This window comes from Desmodus rotundus, chromosome 2 (genome assembly GCF_022682495.2).
Source record: "Desmodus rotundus isolate HL8 chromosome 2, HLdesRot8A.1, whole genome shotgun sequence".
NCBI lineage: Eukaryota > Metazoa > Chordata > Mammalia > Chiroptera > Phyllostomidae > Desmodus > Desmodus rotundus.
Window position 1 is genome coordinate 191180384 of NC_071388.1, and position 16278 is coordinate 191196661.

General features: G+C 37.8%; 1 protein-coding gene and 1 long non-coding RNA gene across 2 annotated transcripts in view; one reads left to right on the forward strand and one right to left on the reverse strand.

The window, feature by feature from the left end:
• The window catches only part of SPAG16 (sperm associated antigen 16), a 715229-nt gene that overhangs the window by 475460 nt on the left and 223491 nt on the right, over positions 1-16278 (forward strand). The window contains exon 14 of the mRNA XM_024564300.4: positions 4952-5017. Coding sequence (XP_024420068.2) covers positions 4952-5017 — 66 coding nt within the window. The remainder of the gene's footprint in view (positions 1-4951; positions 5018-16278) is intronic.
• Positions 10744-15084, reverse strand: LOC123480168 (uncharacterized). The gene is made up of 3 exons (XR_006656068.3): positions 14888-15084; positions 13301-13398; positions 10744-11140 (listed from the first exon to the last, which is right to left on the reverse strand). It is a non-coding gene; the product is annotated as an uncharacterized lncRNA (long non-coding RNA).

A 16278-nucleotide genomic window follows, 5' to 3' on the forward strand; every position in this document is an offset into this window, starting at 1 on the left:
GACTTAATTCTAGCAGAAGGAAACTAACAATAAACCAGAAAACAAATCCATTAAATAAATTTCACTGATGAGGAATGATATGAAAGAGACAAAACAGGGTGACCTGTTTGTTGGGCGTCAACCCCTGTTGAAATAGTGAGACCCTGATTCTCAGGGGTTTGACACAGTGACGGCTTAGTTCTGGTTCATGGAACGCCCAGCCGGAAGGTCCTGATTGGTGGCTCTTCCCCTTCTGGAACAAACTCAGGCTTGTTCCAGGGCTACTTTGCCGACAGCCTGAATAGAGGCAAAAATAAAGAGCTCAGAGGATTGTGTGGGATGTTTTAAGGGCCAGGCCTACATGGGACTTATTTCACTGGGCAGAGCTCAGCCACCTGGGTACACCTGACCTCAAGTCTGGCTGAGTGCCCAAGAGGAAAAGGAAAGGGCTTGAGTGCAAAGCAGAATAAGAAGGACAAGGACATGTCTATAGTTACAGGAAAAATTTGCAAAGTAGAGAAAACAGAAATATAAAGGCAGGAATATGCTCGGCCTGTTATAAGAAGAGGGAGACCAATATGATAGTGTTATGTTTTTATGTTTATATTTACTTATTTATCCTGACAGGAAAATCAGGAGGTGGCTGGCTCAAAGGTCAGGCAGTTTATTTACTCTCCGAGCAGTTTGTGTTAATTTGTCGCCCCCCACTTTCTCACGGGGAGAAGCAGTAAGAGCCAGGTGCACCCTGTGGGTGCAGTGGAGCTGTGCACAAAAGGAAACCCCCGAATTAGGAAAGTCAGGGTCTGTCTGCCGTTTCTCTGATGGGGTGTGAGTGTGTGGGGGAGAGAGAGAGAGAGAGGTCATTTGTTTTGAAATAAAAATAAAAATAAATCCTTTTTGGAAGGAGGAGAGGAAGGCTTCTAGGCTTGTAACTTCTGGAAGGTAAACAACAACAAAAAAATGCCTCAGAGAGAGTTGCCCCTAAATCTCTCCAAAGTTCTCTATCCTTACGGTCGGTATTTAATCATCCTTCAAACCAGGTATAGCACTCTCTGCTCAGAAAGCCCTGACCACGTAGAAATATGAAAATCCTTGTGGAACACTGTGCATGAGAAGTGAGAATGGAGAAGGGTGAGGTCTGAGAGCCAGACAGGTGACAAGCAACATAGAGCCTTTGGACCTGAGTAAAGTGTTTCGAATTTACCCTGAGTACAGTGGTAATTGTTGGAATGGCTGTACCCTGGAGCATGACATGATCTGATTCAAGTTGTATTGATCATTCTGGTGGCCTGAGAGAAATGGATGGGGAGAGGAGCGAGGCGGGGAGCAAGCAGATCAATAAGGCTGCTCCTGCTGTCATCGTGCTCCATATGATGGTGTCCGGTGTTAGAGTGGCCACGATGGACAGTGACCGAGCAAGGCGCAGTAGAGCTGATATACTGGATGATGTGTGGGGTGGGGGTGGGGGAAGAGGAGAGATATTCTAATTTTCAGGTGTTGGATGGCCTAGGCTTTTGGTTTGAACCATCATGATGCCATTTACTCAGAGGGAACAGTTTGGCAAGAACCAAGATAGGTGATTGGGAAGTAGCAAGTTAAAAAGGCTGCTTGAGCATTTTATGTCGGACATGCTATATCAGACAAGTCACCAGCAGGAAACAGATGACACATGAGGAAAACTCCAGTTGAATATTTATAGAAATGTGAACAGGGTTAATGGACCAAACCCTGCACTCAAGGACTAGCGACAATGGGAGGCCAGCACTGCCCCTAGGTCTGAAGGGTGGGTGAAGGAGAGCATTACTGGAGACACGTGAGCTGTAGCTACGGGAGAGGATCCGCACCATGGGAGGTGTGGGATTAGGCAGAGGACAGAGTCACTGACAAAATCACAGCTGAACAAGAAGTTGTTTATCTGTCCTCTCCATGATTCTGCTCTTCCATGTCCTGCTGGTGCTGTCCTGTGGCAGAGGACAGAGGCCTGAGAGCCCAAGGTCAAGTGCTTAGTAGACAGCAGGGCACAAAGCAGGGCAGTGCCACAAGGGGAATGGCCAAGGGACAAACGGAAGAAACAGCCCTGATGTGTCTAAGACTCCTTCCTTCCTTTAGAGGGGCAGAAAGATGGCTAAGGGTAGAGAAGGCGATTTGGAAGTCTTCACACTTTCAATGGTTTATGTCTCAAGTTGAGAGCTAGTAGTTGTCAAGCTCTACTTTGCCTAAGCACTCCACCAACATTTCACACACATGACCTCATTTACTTTGCAAGACAAAACCATGGGTTAACTGTCACCTCATTGGACACGGGTAATGCTGCTTAACTTTAGGGATTTTTTTTTTGAGAATTAAATGAGACAACTGAAGCGCAGTGGAGTGAAGGAATTTGTTTCACATGTAACATGGCTGTTAGGAAGGGGTTCCGAGGATTAAGTCCCAGACGTTTCTATCCCCAGGGCCAATGATAGAAACCCTTACAGCATTATCGCACACAGATCCTCTGAGAGAATCAAATGCTGGAGCCCTGCCATGTTAGGTCACATGATTACTTTTATTAAGAGTCTTCCCCCTTTTTCATTTTTTTCACTTTTTTGAAGTACAACCATTCTGACAAGATTTCATCAAAGAAGTTATTTCAAATTTCAACGTCCCGGTTTGGGTATTGCTTTTGATTAAAGTTGTTTGCAGACTAGCATATTAGTAACCCACATATTCCCTATACTCCTAAAAGAGTAGATTCACTTTTATCTTGGGAACAAAGCTGGATAGAAAAAGCTTTTTTAACTTTTCTTAATTCATGAAACATTTATCTTCCAGTCAGGTTTTGTTATAGCAGCACAAATGTGGTCCGTCAGCATTTCCATTATTTTCCCATATTTCCAGGGCTTTTCAAGAGCGCCTTAGAGATTCTACTTTAAATTAAAACTTGGCATTCAGGATTTGAATCAGAAAACTCCATTTTCCTTACTAATTAATCAAATAGGTTAGAGACTTGCAATTTAGAAAAGGACCAAATGTAAAACTTTTATTAATACATGAAATATTTTGAGGCAAATTTGCTCATTTAAATATTTAAAAAATATTAACACTCATTATACAAGCATAATGTTATATAACTTTTATACATGATACTAGTTCTGAAATAAAATTAACCATTCAAGTTCCTACAATAATAATATGTGAAAACCAAGTATAACATTTTATACTTCACCTTTTTGGCCTTCTAAGTAATTTATTTCCACTTTAAAGAATTTGGATGATTTGAAGTTCTCAGCAAAATTGACGATGCCATAAAAGTATCAAGTTACTGAACCAGGATAACGTGGGCAAGGGGGCTTCTGAGAGCATGCCAAAGTGTTTCTACATATTTTTTATGGAGTTTAAATTCATGTGGGTAAATCCTTGAGAAAAGGGAGTAATAGCATGCGTTAATTCTGTAAATAGCCTTTTGGAATTTAATTTGCTGAATGCAATGGTGAGTGCCAATTACAGCCTAGTAGTAAAGCCTTCCCAAGTTTGCGTAATTCCAGAATATTCCATGAATGTCGTATAGCATTAAGGGACACAATGAGGACACTCTATCTTGAGTGTCTCTTTTTAGTAGTCTTTTCTGTAATTTGTCTTCCAGTCTTAACTGTTTCAGGACTAAGCAAATACCAGGTAGTGAATGAGAGTAGATGAAGCCTTTTGAGTAAACCTACTCTTTTTCGGACTGACTTCTCACCAGCCATATTGGCTCCTTGCTCTTCTAGATACATGCCTGGCAAACTCCCACCTTGAGGCATTTGTTTTCGTTTTTCCTTCTTTCTGGAATGCTTGTTCTCCAGATGTCTGGTTGATTAACTCCCTTACTGACGTCAGTCATTGTTCAAAACATACTCTCTGAATGGGATCAAACTACATCACTCCACTTGATTTGCCCTTAGCGCCTCAGTCCCAAAACTCAGGATACCCCTTACTCTGTCTGACTTTCCTCATTTTCACCATGCTTATTATCTTCTAACGTCCTGTGTACCTTTTTGAAATGTGTTTCCTCCCTTCCTCCCTACAATGTAAGGTTAGTGGGGACAAGGTTCTTTGTTTTATTCATTGACATATCCTAAGCCCCTAGGATTGTGCCTGACATATGTTAATTGCTCAGAAGTAACTTGTTGGATGAATACATTGTCTAATTAAATCTGAATTTCAGACCACAACAAGAATCTATCAACAATATCCCAGATATATTTGCCCCTGGTTCTTCCATAGAATTTGAACAATTTTTCTCAGATAGTAAAGAATGCCCTTTCAACACTGGTGTTAAAATGAAAACTACCCCCCCCCCCGCCTCCCCAATTTAAATTCACTCTGTAATGTGTTAAGGGCCATTTTTCCTGGAATCATACAAACTGAAGCTTGGAAATTTTTGTAGTTAATTTTAGCTTTGTTTAGAAGAGGCGAACTGAATAGGTAGATGTGAAGTATAGTTTTCACAAAACAAATGCTTATTTTGTGTTAAAAATACTACTCTACGTGTTTTATAATGTGTTTTATACTGTAATGATTTTAATGCCAAACTCTGAAAATTCAGGAATTAAAAAATGATCTTAAAGCTAAAAAAAAAGAAAAGAAAAAAGGACCCCACACCCCCAACAGTAGCAGAAATCACGGGGCTTCCCTACTTGGCCCCTGGGCCAAACAAAACTAGCCAAACTAGCCGCAACCAAACTAGCCGCAAAATGAAGTCCCCTGGCGAGACCAGCCGGGGCTGCAAGAGCAGGGGCACAGGAATTTCAGCGCGGCCGCCAGCCCGGGTGGCACGCTCACTAGCACGGTCCTGTCTGCTTCTGAATGTAGCTGACATCAAAAGCTAACATTTTCTATCATGAGAATGTATTAATTTTATTATTGGACTGAAGCATAAAATTAATTATCCTTCAATTGCTTTACACACGTGGAATGGAATTTATTTGGCTTCATTTCTCCTTTGTCTTCCCAGGGTCAATGTGAGCAGTCACTTTATGGTCACATACATTCCATCAATGATGCCACCTTCAATCCTAGGGTGAGTTCAGTTCTCTCAACAATTTTTTTTAACTCTTCATATGCACAAGTTCATTTTAATGAAATAAAATCCCAGGGGGAAAGGTAAGTTAACAGATTGAGTAAGAGAATAAATCTGGGAATTAATTATGACAGTGGAAAAAACACAGAGATAGTATAGGGTTGCAGAAGTCTAAAACACAAACGCATACAACACACAGTGGTAGAAACAATGAAGAATTCACCTATTGTACTTAACTCCACTGAAGCACATTTTTTAAAGCTTCTTGTCTAGTTTGGGCTTCAGGAAAGTAAGTGTGGTATAGAATGGTAAATATTAGTACAGAAGCATGAAAATAACAAAAGTGCTTGAAAGGAAACCCAAGAATAAAAACCGTTAAAGAAATAGGGACTTTTTCTGGTTAGAGCACAGCAAGCTTGAACGGACAGCTTTTCAATTCCTCATGGAAAGGTTTGAAGTATTTCTTTCTTCATCTAAACTGATGGCATACCAAAAGTGCTTTCCCACAGCTGGAGACATTGAGATATCAGGACTATTTCTCAAACGATGCAAATTGTCAAAACATTGCTTTGTGTGGCTGAGCTAATTGGGGTTATCTTTAAAAGGGTTCAGATAGTAATCACGGAAGGATGATTTAAGTTTGTTTCTTTTCAGATGAAAGTGATTTGACAGGATAGATGACCTCTCAAGTCCTTTCAAACTCTATGATTTAATTATATCTAACATTTTAATTTGTCTCTAAGTTCCCAATAGAGTGTGGATCTTAATTCCATATCCCTCTTCCAATTAGCTAAAGAAGAAATCTGATAGATTCCCTTTACTTAATTTCAAAATGAGAGCATAGTCAAAATTCTATTACTCTCATGCTATTATTATTTTTTAAGAAAGAGGGAAAACACTCACATTTTTTTCTACTAAGGGAAGGTCGTTGGTTCCACCTGAAATTATGCCGGCGTCTCTGTCAACCCTGAAATGTTAATGATGAGCTCACCCACAATTCTCTTCTAACAAAGACATCTTAGGGGATTTCCGTGTGACTGACTCTACTGAGCCAATATATTATGGGTTAGCTCTAGATACCAAGCAAGATTATAAAGCCATTTAAGCACTATAGACCCATATAATTTGGACATTTATGCAAAAAATCTGTTCAGTGGCTTACAACTTTAAGTACCCTAGGAAAACTAAATGGGAGCTAAAATGAAGTAAACTAATTTTTTTAAGTTAGGCATTTGAGTTGGGTAAGCAATATCATAGCTGAAAGACACACCATTTAACATCCCAAATAGTAAAATTTAATAAATATGGAAATAGCCAAATTAGATTGATTGAATCAGCAATCAAGGGAGACTTACATTAATTATACATACTTCAAAGGCAAGATGATGAGTATGAGGTCCAGGTGTCCAGCATCAAAGTGGCTAAAATGCTTTCATTTACACACTTCGTTCCCACCAAAATGACGATTGCAGCACAATTCTAAATCAACCGAGCAGGGCGGCTCTGCATTTCCCACCAGTGTCTCTCTTCTGTGCTGTAAATATTTAATAACTATCAAGGAAATGATATTTCGTTATGTAACTGGCACTCCTAACTGAAATTTACGCTCACTGTGTCTGTTGATTTGAAAACATTTATTTCACAAACCTGCTGAGGAATTATCAAGAGATTGGGAGGCAGCAGTTACTGAAAGAACAAAAAGACTTCCAGGGATTTCTTGAGGACACAGCATTGTGACACTTTTCACATTCAAACAAAGTTTTGATAATGAATGCGTTATAAGGTACATATATAGCAGGCAGCAATTTGAATTACTTAGCATTAGACTTGCTAATTTTTAGATGTCTTTGGGTTTTACATTTAGGTTACATTATATAAAAATGCATTTAACTATATAAACACAATTTCAGGAAAATTCTACAATTTTAGATTTGTAATCAGAAATCACAAATGTCAAATTCAGTGTTATCTAGCTAGCAACCAAGAATCACAGATACACATGTACAATATACAACATTTTATGGATGGTCCTGAAAAGCTATGTAAATTTAATTTAATTTTTATGTTATATAGTATCTGAGCTCTGATGTCTTTATTTCTTACTGATATTTCTAATAGAAGTAGATAACTATTTAAAACCTCTTTTTAAAGTAATCTGTTAATGAAACAGTGTTTAGTTATTTTAAATTGTTATTGTTGTTCCACTGCAGTTGTCCCCATTGTCCCCCCATTACTCTCCCCTGCCCTGCCCAGCCCCACCTCCCACACTCAATCCTCCCCCCAATGTCTTTTTCTGTGGGTCCTTTATACATGTTCCTTGACCTGGCCCTTCTTTTTCTTTCCCCCATTTCCCCCCTCCCCCTCCCCTTTTTAAGGAACCATGCATGCTTTTTACTAAGTCCATTTTGTAAAGCAAAACAAAAAATAAGGTCGACAATAACTGATGGAAATATGTTTACAGATATAGACAATTTAATGTAAGTTAAAAGAAAAAAAACTGTAAAAATGCATGGCATGAAAATGAGCAGGGTATACCTATCAGAGAGAGCCTCCCCATTTTCAGTTTCCCAGGAAGCTGACCCTTAGTCCGACCAGGGTGGAGATTCCATTAGACCTTCTGGGAGCTGTTGTTGGGTTTCTCCTAGGGGGGTGGCATGGTGGGGTGGGTGTTCTTATCTCTCTGCGGACATTCACAACCGTGCTAAGAGTCGCATAGCCAGAATGGCTCTGCTGTGCATGCCTGGTGGAATCGGGTGCAAACTGTCAATCAGCTCTTAGAGTGTCACTTGACCTATTCGTGAGGTTATTTACTTCTGTCACACATATTTCAGCTAGGAATTTATTCTCAACTCATTAATTGTTGAATAAAATTAGAAGATTGTGTAAGATAATTCTGGAAGTTCTAGGGTTCTGATCAGCTCATGAACAAGGATGCTTTAGAATTACCTCAAGTCCTAGTCTCACTTCATCTAGTTGACCTGTTATATTAATTCAAATATTGCCATATTAATTTTTAAATGTAGAGGTATGTATATCTTTATTGCAACTAGTCATATAAAATATGGATATTCTGATTCTAAAATGGATAACCAATCTATATTCTCTGGCCTGTGCCAGAAGAGATTAAAAAATGCTAGAATAAAGTATACAATCAAATTGTTATTTAATTTAATTGACTTTAAATTTATGATTCTGAAATACAAATGGCAGTCACTACTATTACTTGAGATTTAAACTGTATTTCTCTAGTGTATTCATTTTTCTATTCACTCACATTGGTTTAATACCTTCTCCTCAAATACTCTAACTTCCCTTTCATCCACAAACTCTCATCCTACATCTTCCATTTAGTCTTTAAGGAGAAACCTGAAGCCATCAGAGGAGAAATCTCATCTCTTTCTGCAACATATCTAAATGCCCAGGCATCTCCAAGGTCTTCTGTGTGACCCTCCAGTCATCACCAGAGCAGTGTTACCAGCTCCTAAGGGGCTGGAGCATTTCAGGTTGCACTGTAAATCCCATTTTTCTTTCACAGTCTTCATTGCATTTGCAGTTACTCCTTGTTCTTACCCTTCTACAGGATTATTTCCATCTGTCTATAAACATGCTCCAAAGTTCTCTGTATTTGAATGTTTGACATTCCATCTCTCAATCAAAGGTGAAGGGTCAGGGGAAAGGCCTGGGGCAGTCCTGAGAGAGAGTGCATGCCTAATTTACTAAATTTTATTTGGCTATATCTGGTTTCCTACTTAATCTTTCTAATAAGTTTTATATTTCTAGTACTACATCCATTATTTATAGCATTTCTATTGACTCTTTTTAAGTTTGCCTGCCCTTGTTTTATTATGTTTTGTTTGAGTTCAGATACATATTATTTTTTTTTTCATTTATTGACTGGTGACTTCTTTTTTTAAAATTAATTAATTTATTTTTATTCAGTTATAATTGTCTGCATTTTCTCCCCATCCCTCCACCCCACCCCAGCCAGTCCCACCTCCCTCCCCCACCTCTACCCTCCGCCTTGATTTTGTCCTTGTGTCTTTTATAGTAGCTCCTATAGACCCCTCTCCCCACTATCCCCTCCCCACTCCCCTGTGGCTATTGTTACAATGTTCTTAATTTCAATGTTTCTGGTTATATTTTGTTTGCTTTTTTCTTCATATTAATTTTTTTAAACTTTTAATCTATACTCTGAGTTTTGAGGGGTAGTGTTATTTCTGTAGTATCTTATTCTAGAAATCTCCAATATCACTTTCTTCTCAACCATTCCTATGGAACTCCAAGTCAACACCACCACTGAAATTGCTCTGGGTTTTCAGGTTGTGGCAGTCAGTGACCCTTCCTCCATTACTATTACACTTTATATTCATAATCACTTAAAACAACCTTCTTGAATGCTGAGAAGTAAAATCTCCACGGCCACTGTTTCTCGAACTACCGTGCTGGATTCTTCTGTACCACTTGACAGCTAAATATTAACCAGTATCAAGACTCAGTCTGAAATCCTGTTCTCTAGCAGACTTTCTTCTTATGTCATCTCATTCAACCTGTCACTTTTAACTCCGTCTGCACGTGATGATGTCAAAGTAAACCCCGCTCTGACCTTCAGATGCCCGTTAGCTATTTTGCATCTTAGCCTAAATTTGTATATCTCATTTTAATATGCTGAATATAGAACTCTGGCTTTTCTTTCATGCTAACGGGTTATTTTCTCCACCTTGTCATCTTAGTCAGTGTTGCCCACTTTACTGCAATGCAGAACTAGGTTGATGATTGTTTTGTGACTTCTTGTTTGCTTAGTTTACTAAAAAATATCTCCTCACATTGGAATGCTGAGAAAAATAATGAGAAAAGGGATATTTTAAGTCTTGGGTACTCAATACCTTCAGCATGCACTATAGTCTGATTTATATATTGACTGTTCAGAAAAGGTGATGGATGAATGCAAAGTTCTGAACAAATGAAAACATACAGATTTCATTACACTCTTGTATCATCACATCTTATAACACCTTGACTGACCTTCCAAATTCCGTGCATATTGAACTGCAAGCTAGCATCATTTACTTCCCCGGATACATTAGTTGCTCCTTAGAAAGCTTTATAGCATCAGAGTGTGCCCTGACTTTGGAGCACTGGAAAATTACCCAGTTTCAGTTATACTTGTCTCCTCCCAGCACCCTTTGGATCCTGTCTTTGCCATTTACAAGATGTGTTTTCTCGAGGAAATCATTCAGTCCTTCTGTAACAGTGAGTGAGAAACAGGCAGCGAGCACTAGATAACACCTGTCCTGTGTTTAACTTCCTGCCTGGCAGCTAGATAATACTACTCCCACCATGGCTAGGACTCCCATTCCTATTGCTGTTGTTATCAGTATCACTATTATTAGGAGGCTTTAAAAAAAGGACATTTGTATTCTAACAAGTAGAAGTTAATAAAATAACACACACACAAATGAATGCTTTATTCCCATGTCATTTCGTGTAATATCAATTTTATAAACAGTTGCAGAACATACTTTGCACTGTCACAAAGATTAGAAAATGAAATTCTAAAACTATATTAAATTAGAAATTATGTAATTGCATTAAACTTGAGCTAAATCCTACGAAAAATGGATATAAGTGCCACAGTTGGAGTGTTTTGTCCTTTTTACATTAGAATATACCATTTAATAATTAGGTAATTTAGAGTTTTAAATTTGATCGGGATAGGTTAATTGCTTTTTCTAGGTTGCTAGTATATGAACATGAATTAATACATGTTATCTTTTCTTAAAATCACAAATAAACAAGTACCTACGATTGCCTACCTAGAAAATTCATCCTTAGTCTATTTTATCAAAGGAAGCCAAATTTCTGATTGTTTTGAATTTTGTTTGTGAGTCAGTCTCAAACAGGAAGTACTTAATATTACTGTCTGGCCACTTTGTGCAGAGCAATACGAACGACACTGAGGTCACACAGCCATTGATCCTCCGAAGGACAAATGATGTCAGGCGGTGCTTATACGCCGAAAAAATTTCAATTTTGTTGACTTCTTCATCAATCCCACTGGATGTCAGCTACCATTCTGCTGGGCCAGTATTGATATTTGATGTCAGTTCTTATTCATTATTGCACCTAGGTAATGCGTAAGTCAAAACTTTTAAGTACATGGAAAAAAAAAAACGCCAAAGCAGGTTCTATTTGAGGAAATTGGAAATGACAGCAGAATAAAAAAATTAAGGGGCATGTAGCATGCTGATTTTACTTTACATACTTTTTGAATTATCTCAATACTCCTACATATCTAAAAATCAATTACAGCTTTTAAACTAATCTAATACTACAATACCATTAACCTAATCTTTTATGAAATAACCTTGCCTTAACATAACAAAACAATTCCTGAGAGAAAAATTAAAGAGAAGTAAAAGAAAAAAGAATTTGTACAAACAAAAAATAAATGATTAATTAGAAATTTTTTAGATGTAATAAATTGATAAAGCCTTTTCCCTTTGTTTCTACTTTGTTTCATTCTTGTAAATTCAACACTGTAAATGAAAAGGAATAGTACATTTAAGATTTTATCACTCTGTCCCCAAAGTTTCACCTTCAGTCATTTCTACTGTTACATAAAGATAAATTCAATCATTTGTAATTTTCTTGATAGTTCCAGGAAAAATGAGAAGCAACATGATTATGTCATATTTCTTGATACTCCCTCTTTGACTATAAAACTAATCATTTGTTTTTGTATATATATACCCTTTGAATGACAATCTTTTGGTCATACATGAAAAATTCAGTAATGGCCTTTAACTTAGAAATTTTTTAAAGATTCTATTTCTTCATTTCTAGATAGAGGGAAAGGGAACGAGAAAGAGAGGGAGAGAAATACTGATTTGATCAATTAGTTGCCTCTCTCACCCGCCCCCCAACAGGGACTGTGGCTGCAACCCAGGCGTGTGCCCCGACAGGGAATCGACTGGTGATCTTTCAGTTCCCAGACGGCACTCAACTCAACACCAGCCAGGGATAATTTAGCAAATCTTTCCTGAGCCCTACTATGTCTCAGGACCTGTTCTAAATCTTGAGAGTACAGCAATGCATAATATCAAGTCCTGTCCATAAGGACTTTATATTCTGATAAGAACCAGAGACGATAAACAAGTAAATAAAAGAATAGTCTCAAGAATAAATATCATATAACCAGATAAATTAAGGTAAAAAGAGTAATGAGGTAAAAACTGGGGCTTATAATAGAATGGTCAGGGAGGAACTTTGAGAGAAAGATATTCAAAAACACCATGCAATGATCTTAAGGAAAAATTCAAGTGGAGGCAGTGGCAAAGACCAAGTTCCTGGGGTGGTAGAAGTGATGGAGTGACAGGATCGGGTTTAGATTAAGCAGGTGAAATACTTTCCACGTAGAGATAACTGTTAACCTAGATTGTTAGTGGTTAAAACGTGGGATGGTAGGGATCAGGTTAGAGTAACTCCATAGCATTATCTGTGGCTTCACAAATGTTTATTTGTTAAAAAAAATAAATGCCCCACTATGAGCAGTATAATAGATTCTTTTGGCTGACTAATACCTTAATTTTTTTTAATCCCATAGCTCTTGGCATAGTTCTTGGTACCGAAAGTAATCGATTGATTAGGAAATATCAGGAAGTCACTGTAGATCAGAATGCAAGGGCAACTTAAAAGAAGACATAATTAAAATTAAGACAATGTTTGCTGTGACAGGATTACATTTATTTTATACTATTGATCTTAGAATATTATTTTAAAGTTTAGTACACTTTGCAGACTTCCCATGTTTATTCTGAGCATATAGCTGCCAAAAATAGTTCAAAATATATTTACTAATTTTATGGAAAACAACGTTACTGTTACAATTATTTAGCCATTTAGGCAAGTGGTCCAATACAACTGTCTCATTCGAACAGTTTACATAGGACAGAACATGTTCTAAATATCATAACATCAGTATAAAATTACACATTTTCCTCCAGTCCTGATTAGTTGTGGTCAGCCTAGACTTGCACATGCTTTAAAAAGTTTGGAAAACCACATGTATGATAACAGCACGAGTTTGTAAGAGATTGTTTTACACGTAGGTAATAAGTATAACGTACCATCCATTATCCCAGAGCCACATAATTAGAGCACAAAGAATCGTCACACCAATTTACTCAAAAGCATAATTACAAGGTAACTTGATTATCCCCTTTAATGTAATTTTCCCCACTTAATTGCGTGTTCCTGGGTGAATGTGACCCTGTGAATCCTTACCTCAAGAAGTGACTGCTCATTAACATGCAAAACTACAGGCGGGGCCAAAGAACCTGCCCTTCCTCTTCAGAAGTTTAATTTGTATACGCAGAGCGGCCCTGCAGGGAAAATGTTTGAGAAGTTACGTCTCCCCACAGATAGTGGGGGATTTCCTGTGGCAGATTTAACAATGGTCTTGGGGCCCAGTATGTCCATCACCACCATGCTCCGCCTCTCATCCCACCCCAATTTAATAGCAATTATCAAAAAACTCAAGTTTTCTAAGAAAGGAAATTTAAGCTGCTATATTTAGATTGCATTCAGAAAACCTTATTCATTTTTCTTAAAGTATTCAAGTTTTCATGTTATTTATTTTAAGAATTTCAGATATCCCTTGACTTGACTTGGGTGGTAGGGAAGCAAAAGAACCTTTTGCTTCTAACTTTAAACACTGGTCGCATCTACATCTGCTGCTGCGCATGCGCTAGGGAACATTCAGACCACAAAGATGGGGATCGGTATCAGCATTGAACAAAGATGTTCACAATTTGTCTCTTTAGGCTGAGGGGTAGAATTTTTTCTTAGAAGTAGATGGTTATCAATTTACATACCCAAATACAATATTACAAAAGAAACCAAATCATTAAATTATGGAAGGCTTCCCTATTTTGTTATGTTTACCGTAGCTAAAACTGGCAAAAATAGACTGTGCCCTTTGGGGATTGTAACTTTTCGTTCTCCACAGAGATTTCTGTGGCTACAATTAATGTCTTCAAGAAAATATGATTGTTTCTCTATTGAAAAAAATCGTTTTTTAAAAATTCTGTGCCAATAGAAGCACAGCCTAGTAAAGCAGTAGTTCTTTAAAAAGCTATGAATTTTAGTTAAATATATATAGCTTAATCCTTTAATCTATTCTTATGAATCAAACTATAAATTGAGAACATTTCATCTAATCACTTCAATATAGCTACAGCCAAATAGAGCCTGTCGTCATAAACTTGTCCCTCAGTCATGTAAACACTGGGATGATACAGCCTATGCATGAATTACCAATGTTATGTATATCAGACTGCCCTGGCTTTATGCAACTGCCCTTATGGACATATTAAAAGAAAATAAATTTATTGCAGGTTATCCCAGCAAAGTTATTCCAGTGAACACTATATTAATCAATAATAATTGGCCGCTTTAAAAAAGACTTCCGTCAAATAGAGCAATACCTTAGGTTGCTATCATAATAAATAAAATAGATTTAACAGAATCTGTGTGGGTCTACATGTAAGATCTTCTGCAAAGACTGGAGAGCAGAAAGACAAAGAAAAACAGGACTGTAATTAAAAATAGTCATTAAGGTGTTGTTGCTATCTTTGCTAGATGATTTGGTTTATTTCACCCTAAAACGTAAAAATAGATACATATTTTTAAAGCTCTAGCTAAGCACTATAGAAATGATTATTTTGAAATTACTAGCAATATGAATTTATACCTTGTTCATAATGAGCACCCCATAAATATTTGTGGAACTGATTTAGATAATTTTTTTTTAATCATAACTTTTTCAACCAGGAAAGAAACAGATTTGACTGGATATTTTGGGACACATACCTGTGTCAGCTGCTAAGGTGGACTTTCAGGTTCCAAGCCCCTCACTGACCTCTAGTCACTGGCTCAGAAGACTAGTGCTTCTGGAATTTTCATTCCCTGCCCTGTCCCCTTCATGGCTCTGGGAATACAGAAGGGCTGATTCTCTCCCCTGGTAAAGGACGACAGATTAGTGAATGTCACTGTCTGCGTCATTAAAATCTTCACCCTGGTGTACCGTCTAAAGTGCGTAGCAACTGTGGCTAGCTTCTCCTCTTCAGGGAGTCTTGTGATCTCCAGGTCTTTAATGTAAATGAATGCAAAAGCTGCTCCAACAGTATCACAAGCTGTTTACTTCAAACACCAAACAGAATGTTCTGTTCCTTGATTTGGTAAATGGAAAGAGCAGAGCAGCCGTGTGCTGGGTTCCAAGTTACCAAACAGAATATTGGTCCAGCCAGGGGAAGAAAATGCTCTGTGTATTTATTTTCAAGTGTGTTGAAAAGGAGATTCACCTATATCTGTTTTATTCTCATTTATAAATATTTCCAAAATGTAAAGTTACAGGACAATTCCTTTCATTTCACGTAGATTTACAAATTAGTTTGAACAAGGTGATGCTATCGTGCATCAAGGTCTAGGATCATATCTTATTCATTTCCGAATTGCATCTTTCCTGTCCTCTCTACCCCTCCCCACATCCCAGGCAGTAGGCCATTCTAACAGGGAATGCTTGTCTGGTCAGTATTTAATGAATGACAAATAATTTTATAGAGTCCCTAAAAAACGCAGTTTCATCACCTTTTAAAATCACGTACAAATGTTTTTGTTCCTCTCACCATAACGAAAGGAAGTAGACCAGTGGAGGGATAGAGATGTCCTATTCTGGAAGACAGATGAGTTACAGCAGCTTCATGAAATGGACCAAAGAGAAGTTTAGCAGTAGAAAAACTAGTTTTTAAAGAATTTGAATGTCCTTTAATTCTCAAGTTGGATTGTCCATTATTGTGGGTTGTTTTAGGAAGTGAGATCATCAGTGCAGACCGGCTGATGTGGCTCAGTGGATTGAGTGCCAGCCTGCAAATCAAAGGGTTGCCAGTTCAATTCCCAGTCAGGGCACATGCCTGGTTTTCGGGCCAGGTCTCCGGTGGGGGGACACAAGAGGCAACTACCCATTGATGTTTCTCTCTCTCTCTCTCTCCCTTCTTTCCCCTCTCTCTAAAAATAAATAAATCAATAAAAACCTTTTAAAAATATCATCATTTCAGGTTTCACTCAAATGTAAATACATAAAACTTGCATGCTTTATTTAAAAGTGACTGTTTAGGAAAAATAAGTTGATGTGCAGAGGCAAAGGTCTCAAGTGATAAACATTTTAGGAAAATACCTGCTCTGTGTGTCTGTGTGTGTGTGTG